Here is a 15,465-nt window from a genome sequence, read left to right on the forward strand (position 1 = left end):
GTTTGCACAACTTGTGAAGAAGCGAACACTTCCATGGATTGTCCTTGGACTTAGGGCGCCCTGCCCGCCTTTTGCAGAGGAGAGAAAACTTTTTTTTTTGCCTCCCCCGAGAATCTACCCCCCCCACTCCGCCTCTAACTTCGACCCCCCCCCCCCCACGCCATCTCGCCAAAAAAAAAAAAAAAAATTACCCCAATCCACGCCTGCAAATTCTTCTGGAAGGATTTCTCCCCCTCTCTCCAGGTTGGGCGCGTTTGGTGCAAGATTCTCGGGATCCTCGGCGTTGCCTCTCCCTCCCCCTCCCCCTCCTTTCCTTTTTCCTTTCCTTTCCTTTCTTTCTCCCTTTCCTCCCCCCCCCCCCCCCCCCACCCCCACCAAACAAGTCCCCAATTCTCGTCCGTTCTCGCCGCGGGCAGCGGGCAGCGGGCGGCGGAGGCAGCGCGCCGCGGTCGCCGGGAGCCGGGAGCCCCGGGCGCCCGCTCCTTGGCGCAGCATGTTCCAGCCGGCGCCCAAGCGCTGCTTCACCATCGAGTCACTGGTGGCCAAGGACAGTCCCCTGCCCGCCTCGCGCTCCGAGGATCCCATCCGTCCCGCGGCGCTCAGCTACGCCAACTCCAGCCCCATAAACCCGTTCCTCAACGGCTTCCACTCGGCCGCCGCCGCTGCCGCCGGCAGGGGCGTCTACTCCAACCCGGACTTGGTGTTCGCCGAGGCGGTCTCGCACCCGCCCAACCCGGCTGTGCCAGTGCACCCGGTGCCGCCGCCGCATGCCCTGGCCGCCCACCCCCTGCCCTCCTCGCACTCGCCACACCCCCTCTTCGCCTCGCAGCAGCGGGACCCGTCCACCTTCTACCCCTGGCTCATCCATCGCTATCGATATCTGGGCCACCGCTTCCAAGGTACGTGCCACGTCGCGGGGCCGCGGAGCGCTGCATCCCACGCTGCCCTTGGCCTGCTCCGGGTGGGCGCCCGGCGAGGCCTGGATGGAGGTTTTTCCGGCTCGACCGCCGGCGCGCTGCGTCTGGAAACTGGGCGGCGAGGAGTCGGGCATGGTGTTCTTCCCCAGTCTCCGAGCTGCGGCCGGTTTGGGGGCTGGCCTGAGGCCTCTTGACCCTTTAGTGAGGGACGCAGAAGAGTTGCCTCCGAAAGCTCTCAAGGCGGGCTGTCTCAGCCTGCTCCGAGGGCTGGCCGCCGAGGAATCCATGGCCCGCGGGGTGCCCAGGCTCTCCGTCTCCTCGGCTATGCTCTCGCCGTCCTGGCTCCGAGGGGTGCGGGCAGGGCCCGGCCCCATGTTCGCCTTCCACTGCGTGTTCGCCACCCACTCCGCGCCCCTGCCTCCTAGACCCGCGACGCCTCGGTCTCTGACCCTCTTCCGGCAGCGAAGAGACCCTTACGGCCCCGGAGGAAAGTCTGGGGGGAGGTTGTTTTATCCTGCTTATTTCGGAGGCTGGGGAGGGGCGGGAACCCGCGCGGGTAGGAACCTCTCCGAGGCTCGGCACTCTCGCGGTGACCTGCTCAATTCCGGCGCCTCGCCGCCGCGGCGGGAAGGCAGGTTCGGACTGATTTTTGTTTTTGTTTTTCTTTTGAAAGAAATGAACCGGGTCGGAAGATGGGCTAGAGGAAATCTGTTTGGGTGTTTTCCTTTCTTGCTGTTTTTTGGGATTTGTTTGTTTTCTCTGGGTGGAGGGTAGGAGGAAAGTTAAAACTCCAGTAAAGGGGGCAAGTAATTAGTTTGGCGATCCGAGCGGGGAAAAGACCTACCTCCGGAGGCAGCCGATCAATACTCGGCGGCTTGTCCATTTGTTAACCCTTTGCGTTCCTGCCAGCGCCCAAAGTCGGGTAGACTCCCCCCCTTCCTTAATTTCAAAAACCAAACCAAAACAAAACAACGTTTTACCCTTATTCCCAGACCGAATTTGCCTCCATTCCCCCCTGAACTGTCGGTTTGTTTTGGGGGGGGGGGTTGGTGAATCGATTTCCCACCCCAATGAGTGAACCTGAAACTGGCTTTGCTTGCAAAGTTTAGGGCTCCCTTTCCTCATTCTCCAGCAGCCACGGTCTTGGTCCTCACACCAGACTCGGAGCAGCTGGGATCTTCGGGGGCCGCGAACAGTCCTAAAAGTTGCCCGTAGCTCCTTACTCCCCCGGGTTACGATGTCTTCGCTCGCGTCTCCTAGTTCTCCGGAGCAGGGCAGCGGGGAAGCCAGGACCTCCGGGAGGCAGGGGCAGGAGAAACCCTGCGCGTTCGCCGGAGAGATTTCTGTGAAGCCCGGGCTGCAACGACACGCCCGGCCTCTGCGCTTTTCCGGAGGAGAAAGACTTTTAAAATACGTATCCGAGAAAACTTGAGATAGTGGCTCATCACCTCTCCGCCCCTCTTCCCCGGGGGCAAACTTTTCTCCGAGATGAGAAAAAAGAGAAAGCCGTTTCTTTGGGTCCAGGGCGCCAATCCCCGGATCCGGCCTTGCTGCCCCCTCCTCGATCTCCGGGTGCCCGGCGCGGAGGTGGCGAGGCCCGCGGCGCCCAGAGGTCTGCAAAGCCCGCCTAGGACAACTGCTGGGTGGCAGCTGCTTAGGTCCGGGCCCAGCGGACAGGGCCAGGCGGTTGGACCGGCGTTCCCTTCGCGCGTCTGGAGGGGCCCGAGCCCCCGTGGGCCAAGCCGCACCGGCTACGTCCGCGAAGGCCCTGAGCTCTCTGCCAGGTCAGCCCGGCTCCGGAGAAGCGCGCGGCCCGGGCTAGGATGGCCCCCTCTAACAGGACTTCTGCTGTGTTCCCGCAGGGAACGACACAAGCCCGGAGAGCTTCCTTTTGCACAACGCGCTGGCCCGAAAGCCGAAGCGGATCCGCACCGCCTTTTCCCCGTCCCAGCTTCTGAGGCTGGAACACGCCTTCGAGAAGAACCACTACGTGGTGGGCGCCGAGAGGAAGCAGTTGGCGCACAGCCTCAGCCTCACGGAAACTCAGGTGAGCGGGCCCCGGCGCGGCCACCGCATCCCCGATCCCCAGACACAGGCAGCCCGCAAAGTGCGAGGGCTTTCCGCCAACAGGCCGGGAGTTACTCCCACGCCCTGGGCTCAAGATGTTTGTTTTGAGGGGCTCTTGGCTTCCTTGGGCTCCAGCACCAGTCTGTAGGAGCCGACCCGCTGGAGGTTCCGGGGAGGGCGGGAGACCGGCTGAGTTGCTGTTTCTGTAGGGCCGGGCTGGACTCACAGCTCCTGGCTGAGGCACCTCTGCACTTTTGATGAGACTTTCGGTGCGAGTCTGGGGTCACGGCTGGGGCCAGGAAGAGGTGTAGGAGCGTTTGGGGCTCTAGGCTGGGAAGAGAGGGCTTGGAGTGGGTTAAGAGCGAGGTCTGTGCTGCCAGAGGCTCACGGCTCACACGGACAGCTCCCAGTTACTCCCCTTGAGGGGACAGGAGAGTCAGGCCATCGAGCCAGGATGCGTCCCTAAATCGGAGAAACTGAGCCAGGAGGCTGCGGAGAGGGGCTGCCTCAGGGGCAGACCCTTGCTGCGCAACAGGGTCCCCCGGCGGGCCAGGCTCCGGCCTGCCTCGGGGTTGGGGAGGTGGCTTCGGGCTACAGTAGGCGCAACTGTACGCGGAGCCGCAGGGCGGGGTCAAAGTTCCCGGCAAACAGTAACATTTTTGGGCAGATTAAGTTGTAACACTTTTCCTGGGAGGCGCAAAGAGGTCGAGGCTTTTGTTTTAAAACGTCCCCCCAGACAAAACCGAGGAGGGCCTCGCGGGTTGGTGCGGGGCCCGGCACAAGGCGCGGCCCGGCTGATTTCTCCTGGATAGCCGAGGCGGCGGTGGTCTTTGTCCGCCTCGCTGCCCACGCTGCCTGGAGTCTTTGTGTGCGTGTCAAGCCCCGAGCGCACCGACGCGCGCCTTGGGCGAGCGCCGGGGAGAAATGAATCGTCCTCCCCCTCAATTAGCAAACTCAAAGCAAATTAAACTCAGCCTTGTTCCAGCTCTGCTTTTTCAAGGAAACACTTTGGGGGACTGGGGGCATTCGGGGAGAGCAAGCTGGGACCTGGGCCTGCCGACTCAAAGGAGAAAGCCCAGCGGACTTCAGGGGCCTGGGGGTACTGCTAGCAGAGTAGGGACAGCCCCGGGGCCGTGGAAGGAGCAGTCACCACCGTTTTCCTCACCTGTCCCTCGCTGCTGAGAAGCTCGGGCAGCGCCATTGTCTGGTCTGGTCAGTGTATAGGGACCCATCACCAATCTCCCCCAGGGACCGTGCAACCCAGTGCCACATCAGTGCTCCCCAGACTTCTAGCTGCCCTCGGGGGAGGCCAGACCGCCAGCCCCGCCCTGGTAGGAAGTGATGCTATCGGGTGGGAGTTTGGCCCTGGCCTGCCCTGGAGCTGGTTAAGAAGAGGACAGAGGGGGCTCTTCCCTTGTCTTTCTCAGTTTTCCTTTTACTTCCCCTCTATCCCACGATCTTGCGGAAGCTTTCACTTTTGAGCCTCTTTTCCCAGCTGAAAAGATTCAGCTGGGTTAGTCCCCAGGGCTCTGTACCCCACCGTCCCCATTGGTTTTCCCCCCAAACCCCCACCCCCGACTGCCTCCCACAACCGCTCCTGCTCACCTGCAAGAGTCCTGGGCACAGAGGAGGAAGCACAGGCAAATCCTGACTGCCTACCGCAGGGCCCAGGCCTTGCAGAGGAGGCGCTATATTTAGTCAGTCGCTGCTGAAACCGGCAGAAAATAGAAAGCAAGTTGGGCCCAGCAGCGGGAATGAACTCTTTGCGGCACTGGTTAGGCAGAGGGAGTCAGGGACCTTTTAATTTTCCTTTACTTATTATTTAATAGGGGCTTCCCAACGTTTGGCAGGCTTTTGCACTCAACGGGGATGTGGGTGTCCTGAGCTGGCTGAAGCTAAAAGGGGCACCAAGCACGCGGAGCCGGCGGGGCCAGGGGAAAGGTTTCCCCAGGAGGGCTCAGAAGGGCCGGGATCCAGGCTTCTCGGGGCCTGGCAACAGGAGCTCTGTTCCCCAAGGGAGGGCTGAAGCGGGGTGGGGGTGCCGCTTAACGGGATATGCGGCCCGGGACACTGGACTTTTGTAATCTCAGCCCAGGATCTGGCCAGGCAATAGAGGAGGAGGTAGGAGGGCGCTGTGCAGGAATACTAACGCGCCCTCTCTGCCTCTCCTGCAGGTAAAAGTATGGTTTCAGAACCGAAGGACGAAGTTCAAAAGGCAGAAGCTGGAGGAAGAAGGCTCAGATTCGCAACAAAAGAAAAAAGGGACGCACCATATTAACCGGTGGAGGATCGCCACTAAGCAGGCGAGTCCCGAGGAAATAGATGTGACCTCAGACGATTAAAAACAGACAGAACCCCACCGAAACGGACATCACAGAGCAAAACAGAGACAGGGAGAGGAGGGGAAGACGAAAAAAAAAAGAAAACAAAAAACCCTACAAAACAAAAACAACCGCACACACACATTCACGGAGAAGGGGACAGGGAGTCAGAGAGAGGAGCCGCGGCGCGACGTAGACGGCGGCAGAACGCAGGGTTCTGATCCGAGGCCGCGCCTAGATGGCAGAAGACGGGAGGCTCCTTGATGAACACGCTACCCTTGTCTAAAGAGGCAGCTGAGTGAGTGAGTGAGGCAGAAAGAAAGAGAGAGAGAGAGAGGTCCTAAGGTGGCAAAGCCGAAGGCGCTCTGACAAGGGGAGCTGTCAGTCAAACGCCAAACCAGAGAGACAAGATGATTGGCAGGTATTCCGTTTATCGCAGTCCAATTAAAAAAAAATGATGATGATAATGGTGATGATAAAAAAAAAAAAAAAAAAACAACCAACCAGGCACAGGACTTTCAAATTTTGCCCTTCGAAGTGTTTTTCCCCCCAATCTTTAAAAATAATTAGTAATAATAACAATCGAGATTCCATATCCAGCCCCATCCCACACCTGTTCAAAAACTTGAATTGCATGTAGCAGTTGTTGGGCGAATGGTGTCTAAAGACAGAAAATGAATTGTAATTTTCTTTTCCTTTTAAAGACAGGTTCTGTGTGTTTTTTATTTTGATTTTTTTTTCAAGAAACGTGCAGTCTGTAAACACTTTCTGATACCTTCTGATGTCAAAGTGATTGTGAAAGCTAAATGAGGTAGGCTCAGCAATAGTGGTCCTCTTTCAGAGAAACGGGGAACAGGATGGGGGGCTGGGGGTGGAGGGGGAGGGTGCCCATAAGAGGAGTCAGAACTTGTGCTGGGAAAAGAAACAACAACAAAAAACCTAAATTCTATTTCTTGAACATTCCCTTTCCTAACATCCCGAGGCTTAAAATCACGAAGTAAACTTCTTCTTTTAGTCATTGAAGATATTGGCTGAGTTCAACCATTTGCCGTAAAGGCCATTCCAAACTTTAAATCTATATATTGCAAAAACTGAAGGACTGTAGTTAGCGGGGATGATGTTAAGTGTGGCCAAGGACACTGCGGCAAGTTTTCAAGCACTGAGTTTCTATTTCAAGATCATAGACTTACTAAAGAGAGTGACAAATGCTTCCTTAATGTCTTCTATACCAGAATGTAAATATTTTTGTGTTTTGTGTTAATTTGTTAGAATTCTAACACACTATATACTTCCAAGAAGTATGTCAATGTCAATATTTTGTCAATAAAGATTTATCAATATGCCCTCAGAGTAGTCGTCTTGGGAAATTGAAGTGATTTTTTTTTTTAAGCATCTTTTTAATTTGAGTGTGGTCCTTCCCCAACTAGGCTCAAGAAGCACAGGCTCACCACCCACAAAAGGGCCAGACTGATGGATTCTTGGGCATTTTAAAGAGAGAAGAGGGTGGAAAAGGGAGAGGATTAGGAAAACTTAAGTCCTTCAGAAAAGAGATGGAAGAAAAGTTTTCCATCCAGAACTTTGCCCATTGCACGGCCTAAAGAAGGAGTTTAATTTGAATTTCAGGTTAGACATGCTTACTACTCTTAACCTCTAGTTATGAAAAAAAAAAAAACTAGACATATAGCTATGCACTGAAGAATATTCCCCTAGGATTAGGGAAAACACTTAGCAGAATCAGAATCCTAGGATTTTAAAAATGTGTTTCTGACCTCAAACTCCTGAAATATGTCTCGTCTCCCTCTCTTTTTCTTCCTCCTTCCCTTCCTTCCTTCTCTCCTCCCTCCCTCTCTTCTTTACTTCCTCTCTCCAGCCCCAATCTGCTAAAGGTGATGAGATGAGCCCAAGGGCCTCAGCAGCCTTATAAGGCAAGCATTCTGAGAAACCTTCAACTCTCAATTTTAACAGTAAAGAGAAAGTTGTAACCAGTCTTGGAGGAAACTTAGCTCCCCCCACCTCCTTCCCCCTTCTGGGGGTACGAGGTTGTTTTTGCATGCTTCATTTGCTTCTTATCCTGATAGGCTGCATTAATCAGTTTTATTTCCATTGATAGAGAAACCTCGTCTGTTCTGTTCGAGCTACAAAGCGTCCTGCGAGCTTTTGTGAAAGTGCAAATCAGTTTAAGCAATTATCATACCAGGAATATGAAGGGGAAAGAGGAGGCCTTGCCCAGTGGTCTCCTTTAATCTCTTAATCCACGGATCCAGGGGGGCTGCCTGGACATAATTTAGGACAATCTCCCCACCCTTTACACTGTGATAAGGCCAAGTTACAATGCAGGGCAAAAATACAAGCTTTGTTAACATCCTGCCTTGAAAAGTTAAGATTAGACATTCTGTGCACGTGTGGGGACTATAGGGCACTATGGAAATTTTTCTTTCTTTTTTTTCCCCTCCCTTCCTCTCTTCTAAAGTAGATTTCATTCTTGGTCTCTCTCTCTATTTTTTCCCCTTTTTATCTCTGCTTTTCTCACCCCCTTTCTCCCTCTCTGTTTCTTTGGAGAACTCTGGCATTTCTACACAGACTCCCTGGAAAGGTGTGTGTGGACTGGGGGAGACTCGGCTCTGAGGATGCTGGGCCAGAAGGGGCTGATTCAGAAGAGGGGTATGCTTCAGGAGAGGGGGACAGGTGCTGCCCTGTGTATCCTGGGGTCTCAAGTCGGGGATTCCAGCCACTTGGACAGTGGGACTCTGTGGCCAGTAGCTGTCCTCTGTGCTTCGCAGTCCCTGCTGCAGCACCTCCGCACCTCTTTCTTTTAAACTAGAGGCCTTTCCCTTCGACCCACTTCCTCAAGCCCAGAACGCATCAAATACGGAGCACAGACCTGTTAAAATTCAGACTAGCCTTTCTTGAAGAAAATTTTCCATCTTGACAAAAGGCTTATTTCTGCAAGAAGCGTATACTTCTCTTTTTTTAAGTACCAGAAAAGGTGGAGGGTGGTGAAGATTTATTATTATTATTATTATTTTTTGGTAAATGTCCTATGTAGTGTAACAGCAATAAAATCATCAGAGAATACTATTAGCTTTGAAAAAAAAAAAAACTAAAAGCTTTATTACAAACCAAGCTTTGAAAATAGGGGGGATTAGGCGGCTGAAAGGGTCCCACAATGGTAAGAAGAAAAGGTTTCATGCTAATGAGGTTAATGCCCTTTGTATCTCGGGCCTCCACATCTTCATTACGCGCTATCTCCGGCTGCACGGAGCGGCTCAGAGAGCCGCAATCCACTCCAACGCCCCCCTTCCCGGCCCAAAGAAGGATTTGATAGCAGCTCTGTTCAAACTAGATAATTATATCTTTTCAAGTCGGAATTAAGATAAAGAAAGTGAAGCAGAGGCGGCTCGCCTTGATCCACTGCAAACAAATTTGGCGCACTTTCGAGTCCTTCCCCCGCCTCAAAAAGGCTGGACAGTCAGCTTATTAGCCGCTCGTTTGCTTTATTAATTCATCTATTTAAAGTGGCAGGATTAGAGGGTCTAATGTGGACGCGGGCTGCCGTGGCGCCGAGGAATATAAATATTTGCGAGATGCCATCCCACGATGACTATCTGGGCGCGGGGCGCGGGGCAGGGTGCGGGGCGCGTGTGCTGTGCGGCTGCGTCCCCGTCGCAGTGCGCGCGTGCTGGGCTGGAGCCCCTTGGGGAGGGCAGCGTGGGAGCTGTGTGCTGCAGGTCTGTGTCCTCCCTCGTGGTTCATGGGTACCAGGCCTAGATAACCCCGGCAGGGCCCAGTGGGCGTCCAGGGTCAGGTTCGGCTTTTCTCCCTACACCTGGAGCTGCACGCATGTTGTCTTGTGTCCAGCCTGTTATCCCGGATGGGAATGTAGGTTACACGTCTGATCGATGATCCGCTCTCTTGTCGATTGTGTGCGTTCACCTGAGCTGAGTGGGTTTAGGGAGCCGAGAGGCATGGGTTCTCCGTTAACATTTCCCCGAGGGTCAAACCGAATGTACAAGGCAAGGGTGCCCCAACCTCATTCTCCTTCCTACAAGGTACAGAGGAGCTCGGCGCGCGTTTCTCATTTGGGGTCCAATTCCTCAGGGCGGCAAAGGGCCGGGTAGGCGCAAGCAGAGGTCGGGGGGAGGGTGGTTGCGTTCAAGGCATCAGAAACTCATAAGATGAAAGCCTGGGACCTCCGGACCGTTACCCCCTTCTGCCTCTTGTCCTGCGTGCCCGGTACCCCCGGCTCGCTCCAGCTCTGTTTCTGGCAGCCAAGCGCAGCCGGAGCGGTAGCTTTGGCGGCGGCCCGGAACCTGCCGGGCCACTTTTGTGCTAGGGGCGGATTGTGGCAGGCAGAGAGCCGCGCCAAGCGGGCCAGGCAGAAAGGGGGCTCGGGCCTGCGCGCGGCCTTGGAAACCTCGGCTCCTCCCCGTCCCCGCCTCGAGTCGCAGGAAACAAAGTCTCGGACGCGCAGGCCCATTGGGGCGGGGTGGGGGGTGGGTGAACTCTGGCGGGTCGGAGGCCTGGCCCGGGGCCCCGCGCCGCCGTTGGGGGGGATCTGGGCTGGGCTCCCCGCATGTGGGCAGTTGCAATTCGGAATAAGGGTGGGGACGTGAGTTAGGGCGGGAGGCTGCGCTTGTGACTTTGTAGAGGTTGAGTGTACGAGTTAGGTCTGTAAAACAGTTGTGCTTGTGTGTCTGAGCCAGGAGTGAAGTCAGAGTGTGTAGGTGCTAATTGTGCTAACTGTGTGAGTTAGAGGCCGGAGAGGCCAGTCCTGCGTGTGTAGATTTGAGAGTGTCAAGGTGGCCAGCTTTCCTTGTGCGTCCAGATTGTATGGAGTTCGTACAGGAACGCGCAGCTGCGCGGCTGTAATCAGCGTGCTTACAGAGGTGTAGAAACACAGTTGTGCGAGGATTCGTGTGCCAGCGTCGAGTGGCCGTGAGCCCCGCCGATAGCTGTGGATCTCGGAGGATGGGAATGACTTCGGTGTGTGTGGCTCGCGGGAACATTTCTCCGTGTTTGGATGGGCATCCCGGGTGATGGCGTCCGTGCCGCCACCGAGGCGGCACTTGTGTGTCGCGGGATCTAGACATGCGTGTCTAGTGAGAAAGCTTGGGTTTGGTTATTGTTTCCGCAGCGCACCAGTCGCCCCGGAGTTTGGCAAACAGCTGGGGGTTTTTTGGTAACTGCGCATTTTTCCAGGCAGGCCTTTCTTATTCCGGCAATCAGCGTTTGGTTTACGTGGGTGCCGCCTCCGAGCAGCGGCAGGCCGGGCGGGAGAGGAAGCGGGCCTGCCGCGTTCAGCGGGCTGCGGTGCCCCAAGGCCGAGTTGCGGGGCCGCGGGCGCGCCAGGTCCGCAGCTCCGCTCCCGCGCCGGCCGCTCGGCCGCCGCCTTCACTTCCCCCAACTCGTCCCTCGGCGAGCGGGAAGTGGGAGTTTTGAGAACCCGCCGACCCCAACCGTGACCCCGCTCGGGGAGGTGGCTTCTCCCGGCGCGACCCAGGACTTCGGGAAACCCGAGGCGGTGCCACGCTTGAAAGCGAAAGGTCCATTCATCAGCAGAGCCCCGGCGTCTAATTGGCCTTTTGTTCGTTAGTGCCTGTTGCCCCGCAGGGGGGGGTGGGGGAACTTGGGAGGGCTTCGCCGGGACTGCAAGTAGGGGTGCCTGGCGTTCCGGGCTCGGGTCCGCGTAGGGCAAAGGCGCGTCGCACTCCTAGGAGGGGGCGCCAGAGCGCGCCAAAGATCACGCCCACGTGCGAGGATGCTCGGCTGGAGGCTGGGTCTCCGAGAGCCCCCGCGGGATCCTCCGAGCTGCTGGAGACCCACGGACTCGTCTCTGCTCCCATCTCCACCTGCATGCAGACTTAGTCTCCACGTCTTTCCTTCGCGCCTTCGGATTTTCAGACCTGCCTTCCTGCCTTTCCTAAGTTCCCAGCTCAGGCTCTGGCTTAGGGGCTGAGTTGGGCTCACGCCCAGCCATTCTTCCTGCGTCTTTAGCCCTGCTCTAGCCGCCTACCATCGAGCGACTCTGGGTCCCCCTACTAGGCACCAAGCTGGCACTAGCGTCCCCCTGCACCCAGTTTCGCTGGGTGAAGGGATTGAGAGAATATTTTTTTTTTTTTCCCACCAAGGAGGTGGGAATTGACCGTTAGGCGATCAGATCGCGGAGGAAGACCGGGTCTCCACCACTGCAAATTCTACCTGGCTCTAAATCAAGCCTGACCATCCCTCTCCCTGTCCCCCACCCAGTGGACCAGTCAAGCCTCCCCGGTCCCCCCTCTAACCCACATCTATTGCACACCGACATCGAGTCCTACAGAGAGCGCAGGGGCAAGGTCTCCTCTACCAGCATAAGCCCAGGGACCCAGACGCACCTGATGCGCCAGGGAGGTGCCTGGAATGGGGATGGGGTCGCGTTTGGAAAATGATCCAGGGCCCCCAACCCACGCCTCTCCTCTTTCCCGGACGAGGACCTGCTTTGCCCGGCAGTGGTCTGGCTGCCCGGCTCCTGGTCTCAGCCCTATCCCAGGCCGCCCCTGCCCCCAGCTAGCTCCAGGTCCTATATATAGCGCGGGTCTCCGCAGCCCTCGCCTGGACCTTGACGTCAGGAAGAACTTGATCTTGCCTGCTTCGCTCCTGCTTCTGAAACTGATCCTTGAAATGAGAGAACAGACTCTACACAATTCCCATGGCCTTGACATAAGGTACAGCGATAAATATACACCACTAATGAGCAATTACCATATAATCACCTTCCAATTAGCTCGCATAATGATGAATTAAACATTCTAGCAGGCGGGATTAGGTTTCTTACTTTGTATATTATTTACGAAGGCTATAGCTTCTGCAAAGAACCAAATATCAAATTAGATGGGGAATTTTCACTTGGGGGTAATTATGCATTCAGGCCAGCGGCTGTATTCTGGTCACTTGTCAAATGAGGCCTCCTGCAAGGTACTGACCAGTTCGTTTGGGCGTTTGTTTCCTCCGTTTCCTCTTTTTCTCTTTAGGCTGCACTTGCCTTTCCTTTTCCTTTAACCGCCCTGGCCAGAGGGTGGGAGGCTAGTTGGGTGGGGGGAGTGTCGCTTGGGTCGGGAGGCGGGGTTAGGGGAGGGAGGTTCGTCTTGCACCTAGGATTCGGCTCAGGCGTCCAGGCCCTCGCAGCGCAGGTTTCCTGGGCCCTGCTGGCTCTGGCTCCAGCTCTTTTCCTCCGCGTCCGGGAAGGACGACCCCGGGCGCACCCCGGAGGCCATCCGAGCGCTTGGAGAACAAACGCGCAGGCAGGGCGCTACTGCTGGCGCGGGGCCGGGGCAGCGGCCCGCCCCGCCCCGCCCCGCCCCGCCGCACCTCCACGGCCCCGCTTGCTGCTGTATCCTCCGCGGGTTCTCCCCTAGGCCCCCCGGGGCCTCCATGAGGTCTATTCGCCCCTTTACCCTCGTCTGCACCCCAGTGACAGGGAGGGAAAGAGGGTGTGTGGGGAGGAATATAGAAACAAACAACAGACCTCCACCCGCCCAGAGCCACCTCTCTTGTTCGGAAATGAATTTTGGCAAGAGATTAGCTCCTAATCTGATCTAACGCTGCTGACATTTGGGAAGAAGATGAAAATGGCAGCTCAATTTCATTCAGAAAAGGGGTCACTTCGCGGGGCCTCGCTGTGCTCCCCAGAGAACGTGGGTGCCCCTCCTCCCTCTCCCCTAAACCAGAGGAGCTGGTCTGAAGCTGGGAGGGGGCAGGGAGGCGTCCGGAACTGCCCACCCCCAGCCCTGGGCTCAACCCTGCCCTGTCCTGGCTTGAAAAGTGAGGCTGTAAGGAGGGTGTAGGCTAAGGCATCGTCTTCAGTCCTTCACCCCTCACCTTCTCCTTGTCTTCAGAGCATCGTACTTAAGGATTGGCCAGGGAGGAGGGGGTGTCCTAGGCCCCCATCCAGAACATTTTAGGCTGGAGAACCCATGGGAAATAACATTTCAGGCCTCATCAGCGGTGATGCGGCTAAAGTCAGGTGTCCCAAGGCCTTTTCTTGTGCTTCCTGGGCAGGTAAACACGCACCTAGGAGAAGAAAGGTTGGACCTTGCGCTCCCATTGGGTCCTAGACCTGCCTCATTTAGAAATCATGGATCTGACTTAGCCTCTCCCAATTTGGCTCAAAGAGAAGGCTGAGAGGTGGGAGCTAGGACTTCCTGGAGGCAGAGGCCGCCTGCACAGCACCCTCATGTTCTTGGCCACCCAAGGGCCTCATCGTGCCTAACTTCTCCCCCCAGCTGGAACTGTGTGACCAGTGGCCTTATCCTGGTTCTGGGCAAGGGGGATAGGTGGAGTGACTTTTGGGGGGCACCTGCCTGATCACTGGATCTTGAGGCGGGATTCCTGTCCTCCCCGACCCTTCTAAGGTCCTCTGTGTAGGGTGCAGGACCTGGAATGGGGGCTGAGGGCATCACCTTCACCCTGGGTGAAGGACAAGCAGAAAGATCTGTGCCTGGGCCCCTGGGAGTGAGCCTGGTAAGGAAGCGATTTTGTACCTGAGGATGGCTGTGCACTTCACATATGATACACGAGTGGCCGTATATGGATGCGATTACAGCATGTGACCTGAGCATGTGGACACATACGTAGACGTGTAAGTGTGCACATGGCCTTGGGGTGAAAGGGCTGCTGGAGCACATACAGAACTTAGGAAAAGGCACTCCTTCTTCTGGATGGATGGTTCCCTGTGACTTGAAGAGTGAAATGTGGGCTGGATTGCAATGAACAACCCCTGCTCCACTGCCGCCCCCAGACCGCTTATGCCATACTCAGCCTATACGCCATACACTCGGGCTCTGGTGGGGATTTTGTGTGTTGGGCGTGACATTTTATTTATGTTTGTCTGTGCTGGGTCTTCATCGCTTTGCCGGGGCTTTCTCTAGTTGCAGCAAGTGGGGGCTTCTCACTGTTTGTTGTGGTCTTCAGGCTGCTCATTTCTGTGGCTTCTTATGTGAAACATGGGCTCTGGGGCTCAGGCTTCAGTAGTTGTGGTACATGGACTTAGTTGCTCTGAGCCTGTGAGATCTTCCTGGACCAGGGATCAAACCCATGTCCCCTGCATTGGCAGGCAGATTCTTATCCACTGCACCACCAGGGAAGTCCCTGGGTGTGATATTATTGAAGGTCTTTATGACTGAGACTCAGCTTTGGGCTAGGCTGTCTCTCCTTCACTGGCTGGGGACTGCCCCCGTCTCAGTGTGGAGGTTTTGGGTGTACCAGCCACCTCTGTCTGCCACAATGACATTCCTAAACATCATGTAAAAGGCTTGTAACTGCAGGTGCCTTTGCACTTGTAAGTGAGGCTCAGGAACAGAGTGCCTACATAGGGATGAATGAGTTTGAGTGAACATAAACAGTTGTTTGAGTTTGTGGGGGAAGGCTGCAAGCCTGTGTATGTGTGTGTGTAGTGGTGGTGAGGATAGGAGCGTGAAAATCCTTTATTAATAGGACTTTCTTTGAGCACTGGAGAATGTCCTATCTCCTTGGAATTTACCTGGTGACGTGACAGTTGTTTGAAGCATTGCCTGCCTCCATGCGCCTTCCCTCCAGTTATGAAAAAATACAAGCTGGAACAGTAGTAAAGTGAATTATTTAATTTATACATCCCCTATCTTCAACAATTACGTGATGAGTTGAATTGTGTACTCAAATTCATGTACTGAAGTTCTATACCCTAGGATCTCTGAATGTGACCTTATTTGAAGACAGGGTCTTTATAGAGGCAATCAAGGTCATTTATAGAGGCAAAATGAGGTCATTAGGGTGGGTCCTAATCCATTATACCTGGTGTTCTTCTAAAAGAGGAAGTTCAGACCCTGATGTACAGAGAAAAGCTAATGTGAAGACATGGAGAGTAGGCAGTCATCTCCAACCCAAGGCAAGAGAGGCTGGAACAGATCCTTCCTTCAAATTTTTGAAGGAACCATTCCTGCAGACACCTTGATCTTGGACTTCCAGCCTTCAGAACTGTGAGAAAATAAACTTCCGTTTTTTCAACCACCCAGGGCTTGATACTTTGTTTCAGCAGCCCCAGCAAATGAATACAAATGATGAAATCAAGGTCACTGGCTGCAGCTGTCATTCCGGACACGGTATCTTTCACTAGTGACGATTTTAGGATGTACCTCAAACAGGATTCT

At 55.3% G+C, this 15,465-nt stretch overlaps 1 protein-coding gene across 2 annotated transcripts; it reads left to right on the forward strand.

Annotated features, from left to right (window-relative positions):
• The first annotated feature begins 4 nt into the window (after positions 1-4).
• On the forward strand, positions 5-6,655 carry EMX2 (empty spiracles homeobox 2). 2 transcript variants are annotated; one of them, XM_027960327.3, is made up of 3 exons: positions 5-899; positions 2,780-2,964; positions 5,159-6,655. In XM_027960327.3, exons 1-3 carry the CDS (start codon positions 494-496, stop codon positions 5,324-5,326), a joined length of 759 nt encoding a protein of 252 aa, XP_027816128.1. In that variant the 5' UTR covers positions 5-493; the 3' UTR covers positions 5,327-6,655. The 2 variants fall into 2 exon arrangements, with proteins under 2 accessions (XP_027816128.1, XP_027816129.1); XM_027960328.3 differs by lacking the exon at positions 2,780-2,964 and having other exon boundaries at positions 5,159-5,262.
• Positions 6,656-15,465: the final 8,810 nt, after the last annotated feature.

The sequence above is a fragment of the Ovis aries genome, chromosome 22 (genome assembly GCF_016772045.2).
Source record: "Ovis aries strain OAR_USU_Benz2616 breed Rambouillet chromosome 22, ARS-UI_Ramb_v3.0, whole genome shotgun sequence".
Classification (NCBI taxonomy): Eukaryota; Metazoa; Chordata; class Mammalia; order Artiodactyla; family Bovidae; genus Ovis; species Ovis aries.